Source organism: Polypterus senegalus, chromosome 9 (genome assembly GCF_016835505.1).
Source record: "Polypterus senegalus isolate Bchr_013 chromosome 9, ASM1683550v1, whole genome shotgun sequence".
Taxonomy (NCBI): Eukaryota; Metazoa; Chordata; class Cladistia; order Polypteriformes; family Polypteridae; genus Polypterus; species Polypterus senegalus.
The window spans coordinates 76,103,074-76,115,728 of NC_053162.1; the positions used below are offsets into that span (position 1 = coordinate 76,103,074).

Here is a 12,655-nt window from a genome sequence, read left to right on the forward strand (position 1 = left end):
AGAGTTGTGCTCGCCAGCCCACTACTCAGCAACTCCTAGGCCACTTATCTATGAAGCAAACTAGGGTCATGCGAAGTTGAGAAATCTATTAAGTACACCAATATTGAGTGCCATCTGGGTAATAAATAGTATCATTTTTTAATGTATATTGTGTTTCAATATAGTGACTAATGACAGTTAGACACTGGGCTTTGTAATGTAGCAGCCAACAAATGCCACTTTTATTTAAACACTCTAAGGCTGAAATAACAATTCACCTTTCCCATAATGTGCTGTTCTGGGTCATAAGACACACTTAACGTAACTCTCACTTGACTCTCTAACACTGACTACTTCTTCGCACCTGCTTCCCTCCACCTAACGTTGCTCGTCTTGTTTCCTTTTCTGCCTTTCTGCTTAATCTTTTTTTGTTGCCCCTACTTTCCTTCTCTCTCTTATTCACCTAGATGTGCACCTCTTTTCCGCCTATGCAGTAATTAAGTAACACCAGACTCCTTCTAAGAGATGTGCAGTGCATCATCTTATATTAGCTTGAGAAATTGCTTCCAAAGTAAGAGTAACTCTTCACTCACATGCAGTAGCATAATGATGAACATATAAACATATGTACTGTATATCTTAATTCACTCTAATTGGCAACAGTGGCTAGCAATGTCACCTGATGTCTCTTGAGCATTTCATTCAAATCCTGGTCCGTTTCTAACCTGCTCCAATGTGAGTGAATGTGGGCATGTGTGTACACTTTGATGGACTGACATCACTAGATTTTAATATGCAGATTCCAGAAGTGAGTTCCTTATGAGAACAAGGTGGAACACTGCCAACATAATTGTTCATTTAAAGGTCGTCTCAGCGTCTCAGTTTCATCCTCAGTTTGGTGGAGGAGTGTGATCCTGAAATCTGCTATGACATCTTTTAAAATGTAAGATTAGGTGTCATGCGCCTCTCTTCCCTGAGTAGGAAACACATAGTTGGACCTTGGGATAAACAAACCATTATCAGCTAGAGTACAGTTACATCATCAGTTAGTGCCACAAATGCTCTATGTAATAGTTCCATAGTGCAGTGCCAAGACAGGTTAGCATGTGCATTAATTATAAATACAGTGGAACCTCAGGTCACGACCGTAATTTGTTCCAAAACTCTGGTCGCAACCCGATTTGGTCGTGACCCGAACTAATTTCCCCCAGAGCATTATATGTAAATACAATTATGAACATATGAACTGTATGTAAATATATATATATTTTTTTAAAGATTTTTAAGCACGAAAATAGTTAATTATACCAAAGAATGCACATTGTAATAGTAAACTAAATGTAAAAACACTGAATAACACTGAGAAAACCTTGAACAGAGAAAACTAACATTGCAAGAGTTCACGCTACAGTCTTATGAACCGCTCGCTGTGGACACTTTTTTTAAAGAGTTTTAAGCACAGGAACATAAATGAAAAATCCTTAATTTATACAAAAACTAACCACAAACAACCAAGAAAACTAACCTTGCAGCAAATCGCCATGAATCTTCCTGGCTTTCTCGCATAACATCGCCTCACTTATGCTATCCCCTGCAAGTTGCTTCTCGTTCAACCACACTAGCAACAGTTTTTCCACCTCTTCCAGCACTTGAAGCCTCTGCTTGGTTAGCACTGTAACTCTTTTCCAACATCAGCTGCTTTAATGGTCTCTTTCTGCTTTAGAATAGTCGAAATTGTAGATTTTGACTTCTTGTACTCGGCGGCAAGATCAGTAACACGAACGCCATGCTCATACTTTTCAATAGTTTCGTTCTTTAATTCGATTTCCATTTTCTTCTAACCTTTCTTCTCACCAACACTACCACTCTTCACTTGCTTAGAGGCCATGGTTAATTGCAAAATGAATGCAAAAGCACACGAAACAGAGCACAAAGAGTTCACTGCGAATGCACGCATGCCTGACTGAGAACAATGTACAGGCAGAGACTGAACACATGCGGAAATCATTGGCGTGTACGAACTGGAAGGGAAACAGGCTTGTTCGTTACCCGAGTGTGTGTTCGTGAACAGATGCAAAAGTTTGGCAAACTTTTTGGTCGTAACCTGATTTGTACGTGTTCCGAGACGTTCATGACTCGAGGTTCCACTGTATATTGTTGAAGAGCTTTGAAAAGGAGCAATGGTGACACTCTCATGAACCCAATCACATGTATGGATGCATTTTATGTTACTAAGACATTAGATTTCTTACATGCTCTTTTTTACAGTTCTGTACAAGGTGGGGTGCACAAATATGGAGCTAGGAAGTTTCTCAGGCAACAGAAGAAGCTATCTAGAATGCACACAATGGAAGTAGCAGCTCTCAGCATAGGCGTTTTACAGATCATAGCCATTGTGATTACAGTAGACCCAAGTCCACCCCATCTAGTGACCACGTCCTCACGATGAGCAATATATCTATTTCATAAGGACATCTAGGGTTCTAGCTGTAGATAAAATCAAGGATGCTGTCTTCATTGTTGTTATGTTTCTATTCTTATTTCTTCCATGTATCTTGTGTTTTGTGCATGGGGCTTTAGATCATTATTTTTTTCTCTTATCATGAGCAATATTTTGAGCTGAAAAAAATACCTGTACACATGTTTATTGGAATATGTAAGACATAAGTTTGTCTGGTGACAAGCAAGGCTGCAATCAACATTTTTCACACAGGAACGGACGGGGCTGGACCTTGCTCTTTTTGTGTCCTGGTATGGTAGTATTGCACTGCAGGTGTTCCTATATTAATGCCAAGCATAATATCTGTTCTGTCTCTGTGCTTGCTCACTTTGTCTAGAAACTATGATTCAAATGTTTAAAAATACCCTTAAGTAGGTCATTGACAGACTTTTTTAACTTTTGCCTTCAAGAGTGGAAAGGTAGGAATGTTCAACCCCACACCTTTGCACACCCTTTTGGCAAGAATTTGGAAGCATGGGCTTCATTAGTTGTTTACTACCTGTTTTCGGCTTTGTCTGCTGCAAGTGTTTGTTGATATATATGAGGGGTGTTCAGTTATAAACAGGAATTTACATACTCTGTTCTTATAAAGAGTGCAAGGTAGACATGACTCATTGGACAAACACATGCATGATTGAACTTGTTATTTGTAATGGTAGCTGCTTTTTCCCCTCTTCCTGTCAGTTGTAATCAACATGTTGGAACAGGAGGTACACAGTAGTGTTGCACAGCAAATTATTATTAAATTATTGACAAATGAAGAAGTGATTCCATCTCAGATTTATTCAAGACTTAAAAATCAGTTTGGAGATGAGTGTCTCTCTCAGTCTAGAGTGTGTGATTGTTGCAAGTCATTCAGAGGGTGACTATCATCTCTTCGGTCCACTTAAGGAATTTTTAGGAGGTAGGAAATTCAAGTAGAATGACGAGGTTATTGATCTGTGCAAGAATGGGTGAACATGCAGTCAAAAGACTCTTGTGGGATTATGAATCTTCGTGAGCGCTGGAACAAGTGTATTGCAGTGGCAGGAGACTACATAGAAAAATAGTGTATAAGTTGTTTGATTGTATTAATTAAATAACATGAAACTCATAAATTCCTGTTTATATTTGAACGACCCTCGTATATAGGGTTTAATCTGTGTGGCACAGGAAGAAGTGGGATGATGAAAGAAAGTTAAAAAAAATGGAAAGTCTGCAGTGTGCACCTTAATGGAATGGAGCACTGTTTCTTAAATTTCTTTTTTTCTCACAACCCAGTCTGGCCATTCTTAGTGCCTTCCAGAGTGAGACCCAGTCCATAATAACCGTCAGATAGTTCCCCCTTGGATAATCGCTGCCGACAGTCAAAGCAGTACAATGTTGATCACTTAAATTGCCAGCGGTGACCCATTGTCAGCACTTTGCAAACTGTATGCGACCCTTTGCCATTGAATACAATGGAGATTCATGAGCCTGTATGACCCAAAAGGTGGCAACCTGCAACCAGTTTCCTTAGTTTAAGAAACATAAAGGATACCAGAGAACAAACACCTGATACAAATATGTAATGGTAATTTGGCATGGTGTCCATAATGAAAGATACTATATAAAATAAAGACAGATAAAATAAAGGTGAATAATGCGCATATTAATGGTCATATGCCTGGAATAATGCTCATCCTTGAGCTCTTGTATCTCTTAGGTTAGAAAAATCATAGCTCTGCAAAAAATTAAAGCCTAAATACAGTATACAGTTCATAGAGAGGGATGTTCTACACTAAGGCAGTGAGCTCAAGTAAGTTCCTCACATATGTGTTTGTAATTTAAAAATATCGAGTCACAGATCTGCTCCGTGTCTGACACTGACACCAGAGAGTCAACAGACAGGAAGAAGATGAGGCCACAACATTATTCTTGACCACATCCTGACCCAGTGGCCATTAAGAGGGTTTACCTTAAGTGTCTGTAACCTGGTATGTTAATGAAGTTAGAAAAATGCCTCCAGTTCTTGTAATGTATTCAGTGTGTTATATTTATTTCTAGCATTAGTTCCGAAATCAAGAGGAAAAAGAAGTTATTGACAATGAATATGCTTACTAAAAATCTTTCATGGACAATCTCTTAAATGGCTGTTAATGCATTAACCAGTTCAATGGACTAAATGATCTTGTTTCACAAATGACTTATGTTTTCAAATTTCACTTCCCATGCATGACTATTTTAAAATACATTTTTTAATGTAAAGTTAGGGTCAGTGTATCCTGATGGTTTGGTTGTTGTAATCTTGAGTTTAGCTTCTAAGTGTTAAGTTAAATGGCTGGGAGACTGGGCTCTGTCATTAATTATTATCCCAACTAGGGTTAGTTCCTGCTTTGTTTCACCCTCCAATGACCCTGTTTTAGATAAGGAATGGATAGATGACTAGGGCCGCAGTATGTGCAGGTGTGCCAATCTAGTTGGCAGTAAGTGGTAGAGAACTGAAATTTTAGAATCAGAAATTTTGACATTGTAGTGTGAAGCATGCAAGCAGTGCTGTTTATGAACAGTGTCATTGTGACAGGATGGTGGTGATGTGGTGGGACACAACTGACATGGGGTCTGTTGATTTAACAGGTACCGTACACCTGCCTACCATGTTCAAGCGTGGTATGATGAAGTCAAAGATTATACTTATCCAATGCCTCATGAGTGTAACCCCTGGTGTCCTGAACACTGTTCTGGGCCAATGTGCACCCATTATACTCAGGTAGGTCCTGATCAATTTATTTTTATATTTATTCCAGCTTTTAACATGTTGTTTCTCTAAAGAAATCCATTCATTCAATTCATTGTGAATAATGTGAAGCAGCAGAGTTAATTCCTTCAGAAAGTTGAGACTTCCTAGTGCTGATTATTTGGGGTGATGCTGAGGTGTTCAGTCATCTGGAAACTCAGCATGACCCTTGGCTTCTGTAAAAGCAGAAAGTTAACTTGTTGACATCCAGCAGCAGATTTTCTGCCTGTTTAAGTCATTTGCAGCAGTCCTTTTACCCCTCCACATCCACTGACGTCTCTGGCATTGTGTGCGTATGTGTAGGAGGAGGGGGTTATCCTCATTCCAGCTGTGACACACCAGACTTTCAGCCTGCCGGCAGGGTTGATCTACATTGTGGGAGCATCCCTTTTGCACAGCCAAACTCTTATTTTCAGGACTGTATATTTATTGCAAGGTTAAAATTGACCGTTTCACAGAATAGCCGCAATATCTTTCTTTCATCTTTTGTGCTTTTTGAAAACACTTTGTTATGGCTTGAAAGCCTGACTTGGTTTAAGACTGCAGTATTTTATAAATACCTGTCTAAGGTAGGGGATCTGCACGGTTCGAATCCCGTAAACGGCAAAAAGGACTCTGCTCTGTTGGGCCCTTGAACAAGACCCTTAACCTGCAATTGCTCCATCCTAAGTATGACGTTAATCTGCATCCAGCCCTGCATGTGGGCCCTCCAATCTGCAGGGAAAAACCTGGGGGTTGATGGCAGGATTGGCACTCCAGCCTCCATAAAAAAACTCACACTGTTCCATTCCATCTGAACTAGTGTGGTGCTGAGGTGTCACCCATTGGATGGCTGCTCTCGGGTCGTAATCTGGGATCCTGAGTTGGTTTGTCATGTGGTGGGTGCAGCAATGCGCTGTATCAGCGTGTGCTCCTAACCTCTCTCTCTCTCTCTAAGATAGGTTAAAATGTAAGTAATTATCTTAGTCTTTAACATTAACGTTTGATGTACAGTGTGTCCGTCTGGTTGCTATGATTTGTGATGTGCCATCTGTTGGGATAGCATAGACATACCAACCAAATGGACACACAGATACTTGTACTTTTATTAAGGTGGATATAGCATTAGTAATTACAAGTTGGGCTGCCTTTAACTGCTAGACTAATGCTAGGTCAACAACTGTTTTTAATAATATCTTTAATATTAAGTGTCAACACAGTAAAAAAATAACAGACTTCAAAAGTGTACCTTTTATGTCTCTCAAGTAAAAAAGAAAAAAGCATCTTATTCCCAGCTGTATATAGTTGCCTCCTGCAGGACAATGTGGGGTCAGACCACTGTCAGGGGGAGGAGTAATTTGCCGATTTCCAGCTGCAGAACAGCAATGTAATTTGCGAGCTGGAATCGCCTGTGGACATGCATGGAATTATTTAAGTGATCTAAACAGTGTCAGCCAGAGTGCTGGAGACCTGAAAGACAGCTGCCCAGGGCTGCATGGGTAAACAAGGGTGTTCAAGTCTGACTGCTTTCCCTGAACACATCTCTAATCTGGAAGCCTAAGCCAATACTGAGAAATGCCAGGAATGATGAGCCCTGTAGCATCAGGGAGATTTCTCCTATTTGATGACCAGGTTAGTTTAATATTTTCTTTTATTTCTAGCTTGGAACTGTAAAGGCAAAGTACCTTTGGGAGGCACAAATTTAATGACAAATGAAATAAGTAACAAATCACTGCCAAAATGTTATTAATTTCCTAAGAGTTCAATTAGATGTTAACCACTGCATAGTCTTTCTTCTGTGGGTTTATTCTGTAACTTGGCTCTGTACTATTGTAAATCAATTGAACTGGAAAGCCAGGATGCCAGACAGAGTCCCAGAAGAGAGTACAACAACCTGGAATGTTACTTTACTCACTTTTTTGAATGGCACTATATAAAAATAAACTAAACTGAACTGGTAACTTACAGATATGACACAACCAGATATCAACTCAATTATTTAAAGTGCAAATAAGTCAAACTGCTTTTCAAATAACGTACAGCTTTATTTATTTTTCCCTCTCTTGTGAAAAAAATGGCTCCCCTGACAAATCTTCATTCTGTGCTAACATTGTTTAGATAACCTTGCCTGTTAATACTGAGGTGTTTTTTTTTTTCTAACAATTGCACCATTTTCCTTTCCTCTTTTTATGAAGAAACATAATAGTTTTTCTAGGTCTCTGTGGTACTTTGTGTTATTATAAATATGAAACTCACAGCACAGAGATTGAATATGTAGACACCTGTCAAAAACTAAAAGAATAAAATAAACAAAAACTTTTGCAAATTAAGCAATTTTTAAAATGAACATTAAGTGCTGCTGTTTAAAAACTACAATAAAAAATCAGATCAGCCAGTTAGTCTATCATTCTCAAACCTAGTGTTGGGGGTGGGGGGGTAGATCTGTTTGAAACTCTCTGGAAACTGCTATTAAATATAGACAGAGAAAATTAAAAAGCAGTAATAGCCAGAAGGTTGATCTCTGTAGATTTGCAGTCATTTAATAATAATAATAATAATACATTTTATTTGCAAGTATTCATACTTTCTGAAGCTCGCTTAATCTAAGGGAAGTAACCATACTGGACTGGGTGCCAGTCCATCTCAAGGCACACTCATATGCGCACCGACACTCATGATGGACCAATTTGGAATTGCCAGTCAGCCCAAACAGCATGTCCTCGATGATGTTAGGGGAAAATCCATGCAGGCGCGTAGAAAATGTTCAGACTCTACATAGAGTATGGAGTGCGTCTGTTCAGGATATACCTGAATCATATGCACGATAACAGTCACAATTTTATTATCTGCAACTTGAAATCATATTGAGGCAACTCTCTCATCCATCAGTCCAAATTTCAACTTAGCGTTGGGTCTTTCCCAATGGGGCAAATCTATAGTAGAGTCGATGCCACTCCAGTCATGCAATCGGGTTCCAGAACGAGTGTGGTGTACATAATGTGCGCTGAGTACAATGTATTTAGCTGGTAGTTTTCAACATCATGCACAAGCTCCAGCTCCTTCCCTGCTAGTGAAGCACCTTTTAATGTTGGGAAAGACCTTGTCCCATTGTAAAGGTATGTGTTGGTAGAATTTAGAACTGCTTCTATGTCCTTGGTTAGAGCCATTCTTATTTTATTGCTTTTAGCAATTGGTAGTCAAATACCTGTAGTGTTTCCCTTAAAATGGTTCCCTGGGATTGGAATTGTCCTACTAACTTAAAATTGAGAGCTGTCGACATAAAACATTATAGAATAAAATAAGGCACACAAATTCAATAAGTATTTTTTACAATATACAAGACAGAATGAATTAAAGATAATAAATTTGATTGTATTTAGTGTATTTAACAATGTACAGTGGTGTGAAAAACTATTTGCCCCCTTCCTGATTTATTATTCTTTTGCATGTTTGTCACACAAAATGTTTCTGATTATCAAACACATTTAACCATTAGTCAAATATAACACAAGTAAACACAAAATGCAGTTTTTAAATGATGGGTTTTATTATTTAGGGAGAAAATAAATCCAAACCTACATGGCCCTGTGTGAAAGTAATTGTCCCCTTGTTAAAAAATAACCTAACTGTGGTGTATCACACCTGAGTTCAATTTCTGTAGCCACCCCCAGGCCTGATTACTGCCACACCTGTTTCAATCAAGAAATCACTTAAATAGGAGCTGCCTGACACAGAGAAGTAGACCAAACACACCTCAGAAGCTAGACATCATGCCAAGATCCAAAAAAAAATTCAGGAACAAATGAGAACAGAAGTAATTGAGATCTATCAGTCTGGTAAAGGTTATAAAGCCATTTCTAAAGCTTTGGGACTCCAGCGAACCACAGTGAGAGCCATTATCCACAAATGGCAAAAACATGGAACAGTGGTGAACCTTCCCAGGAGTGGCCGGCCGACCAAAATTACCCCAAGAGCGCAGAGACGACTCATCCGAGAGGTTACAAAAGACCCCAGGACAACGTCTAAAGAACTGCAGGCCTCACTTGCCTCAATTAAGGTCAGTGTTCACGACTCCACCATAAGAAAGAGACTGGGCAAAAATGGCCTGCATGGCAGATTTCCAAGATGCAAACCACTGTTAAGCAAAAGAACATTAGGGCTCGTCTCAATTTTAGTAAGAAACATCTCAATGATTGCCAAGACTTTTGGGAAAATACCTTGTGGACTGATGAGACAAAAGTTGAACTTTTTGGAAGGCAAATGTCCTGTTACATCTGGCGTGAAAGGAACACAGCATTTCAGAAAAAGAACATCATACCAACAGTAAAATATGGTGGTGGTAGTGTGATGGTCTGGGGTTGTTTTGCTGCTTCAGGACCTGGAAGGCTTGCTGTGATAGATGGAACCATGAATTCTACTGTCTACCAAAAAATCCTGAAGGAGAATGTCCGGCCATCTGTTCGTCAACTCAAGCTGAAGCGATCTTGGGTGCTGCAACAGGATCAATGACCCAAAACACACCAGCAAATCCACCTCTGAATGGCTGAAGAAAAACAAAATGAAGACTTTGGAGTGGCCTAGTCAAAGTCCTGACCTGAATCCAATTGAGATGCTATGGCATGACCTTAAAAAGGTGGTTCATGCTAGAAAACCCTCAAATAAAGCTGAATTACAACAATTCTGCAAAGATGAGTGGGCCAAAATTCCTCCAGAGCGCTGTAAAAGACTCACTGCAAGTTATCGCAAACGCTTGATTGCAGTTATTGCTGCTAAGGGTGGCCCAACCAGTTATTAGGTTCAGGGGGCAATTACTTTTTCACACAGGGCCATGTAGGTTTGGATTTTTTCTCCCTAAATAATAAAAACCATCATTTAAAAACTGCATTTTGTGTTTACTTGTGTTATATTTGACTAATGGTTAAATGTGTTTGATGATCAGAAACATTTTGTGTGACAAACATGCAAAAGAATAAGAAATCAGGAAGGGGGCAAATAGTTTTTCACACCACTGTATTTGTGTTTATGTCTGTATAAGTATTGCTGGAAATACTAAATAAATGCTTCTTCAAAGCATCATGGTAGACTAAAAAACTCTTATCAGAAAGCTTCCTTTATAAGTTAGGTTCATTTAGGTAACTTATTTCTATATATTTTTATTTTAACCAATTATCTTCAAATAAATGGAATACTCCATAAACACACCTTTGAATTAAACATTATGTAAAGTTCCCAAAAAATTTAAACATATTAAAAGTCTTAAATATAAGAACTAAGACTTCTTATATATAAACTGTTATCACAAAACAAATCATACAGTGAAATGTTTGATATGATCTCATTTTCTAACCCAAAATGTGCTGGTACAAATGAAGTCAGAGTGTTCAAGCTTAACAGACAAGACATTTCAAGCAATTTTTTTTCTTTTCCCTTACAATATTAATTATATGTCTTAAAAAAATAGCTAACATTATCTTTCACCAGAAAGTCAGCACCATCATTACAATGGCACAAGAGATTCAAGATCGATAATTGCTTATTGAATAACTTTGATTACGAACAGCTTTTATTGTAATATTCCTGTCCTGAGCAGTATTTTACGTGGACAATCAAAGTAAGAATTCTGTTTAGGAATTAATATTTAGTATGTAAGTAGTTTGATTTATAAATGTTATTACGAAAAGTAGTTACTTGAGATCAAATGCTCTCCTACATTCACTAAACTTTATTAAGCCCAAGGGGAAATTTAGATTCATACAGCAGAGAAAATATATAAAAAGAAACAAAGATACAAACTCATGGGACAAAGAATCAACAAATAGATAGGTAAATAAATTATTAATAAACAATAATAATATATTGTACAGAAACATCCATCCATCTATCCATTATCCAACCCACTATATCCTAATTACAGGGTCACGAGGGTCTGCTGGAGTCAATCCCAGCCAACACAGGGCACAAGGCAGCAAACAAACCCCCAGCAGGGCGCCTGCCCACCGCAGGGCACACACACACACACACACACCCCAAGCACACACTAGGGAAAATTTAGAACCGCCAATGCACCTAACCAGCATGTCTTTGGACTGTGGGAGGAAACTGGAGCACCCGGAGGAAACTCACACAGACACGGGGAGAACATGCAAACACCACGCAGGGAGGTAAATTCATACAAGCTAAGTTAGAGAATATAAGTAGTTAGTCTATGTCAAGTTTTTTGGTGATTGTAAGATGACCTAAGTGAGTATGGTTGTGTTTATGAGTGGGCCCTATGATGAATTGGTGCTGCCTCATGCCAGAGTAGTGCCAAATTGAGTTGAATTGAGTGTGCTTGAGAATATTATGTTATGTTAATGATGTGATATTTAATAATTTCTGGTTTGTTTGGCTTCTAGCTGTTCACCAGAATAAGTTGGCTTGGTAGTCTTTCTATCATCCTTTAGCCCTATAAAATGTGCATTAAAGTTCATGAATAAGACAATGTTATCTGTAAAGGTTTACTTCAATGTGACTTTTCCTTTGTAATGTCTCTTCTGATTTCTGGTGTAAATAAATATGAGGCTGAGTGTTTTCTTTTTATTCTCAATAACAATCCTGATTTTTCTGTTGTGTTTGTTTGACCCTAGATTGTGTGGGCTACAACCAGCAAAGTGGGCTGTGCAGTACATGCCTGTAATAGAATGAACGTTTGGGGAGAGATCTGGGAAAATGCAATCTACCTTGTTTGCAACTACTCCCCTAAGTAAGAGGCATTCACCTGTTATTAATTTTATACTTTGTGAGAGTAAGTAACTGGTTAATCCGACAAAACAAAATGTGATATTGCAAATATAGTCATGAACTAAATATTGAGTATTACTTTAGAGCTCTATAAACAGCTCCTCTTAGCTAACCTGGCTACCTAACAATAGTATAGTGGTTTTGTGGGGCTGTAGTAAAATATTCTGTCCATTTAACCAGTAGATCCCATCTTGACCAGTTGCTATGTACAGTAAACATGCTCGACTGTTCAGTCTGTCTACTCCTCACATTGTAAGTAATGAGAATCCTACCACAGCGAAATGACTCATGATGGAATAAAATTTTTGTTTTTTTATTTGAACAACATCCTTCAGTAACTTTTTTTACCTCTAGGTTTAGAAACAGAAACCTTGTGCTTTAAGCATATAAACAAGTTCACATCCAGTTAAGCTAAAACTATTCTCGTAGCCTATAATGCTCCTAGTATTTTCAATTGTTAGACCATGGTGTACCTGCTTCAATATTTACCCAATCTGCAAAATCTGGCTCAGTGCAACATAGGGTCATCATAGACACATGTACAGTGTACAGTGAAATTTGGACTTGCTAATCGACATGCAATATGTCACTTATGATTACAAAGCATGTACAGTAGCTAGTAAATACCCGGTACATAACTGATATTCTGACTGTGCCCCCTT

General features: G+C 38.5%; 1 protein-coding gene across 2 annotated transcripts in view; it reads left to right on the forward strand.

Moving 5' to 3' along the window:
* Window positions 1-12,655, forward strand: part of crispld2 (cysteine-rich secretory protein LCCL domain containing 2) — a 66,161-nt gene that overhangs the window by 19,789 nt on the left and 33,717 nt on the right. For both annotated transcript variants that reach the window (XM_039763324.1, XM_039763323.1), the window contains exons 4-5: window positions 5,075-5,207; window positions 11,840-11,955. In XM_039763324.1, the coding sequence (XP_039619258.1) occupies window positions 5,075-5,207; window positions 11,840-11,955 (249 nt within the window). The remainder of the gene's footprint in view (window positions 1-5,074; window positions 5,208-11,839; window positions 11,956-12,655) is intronic.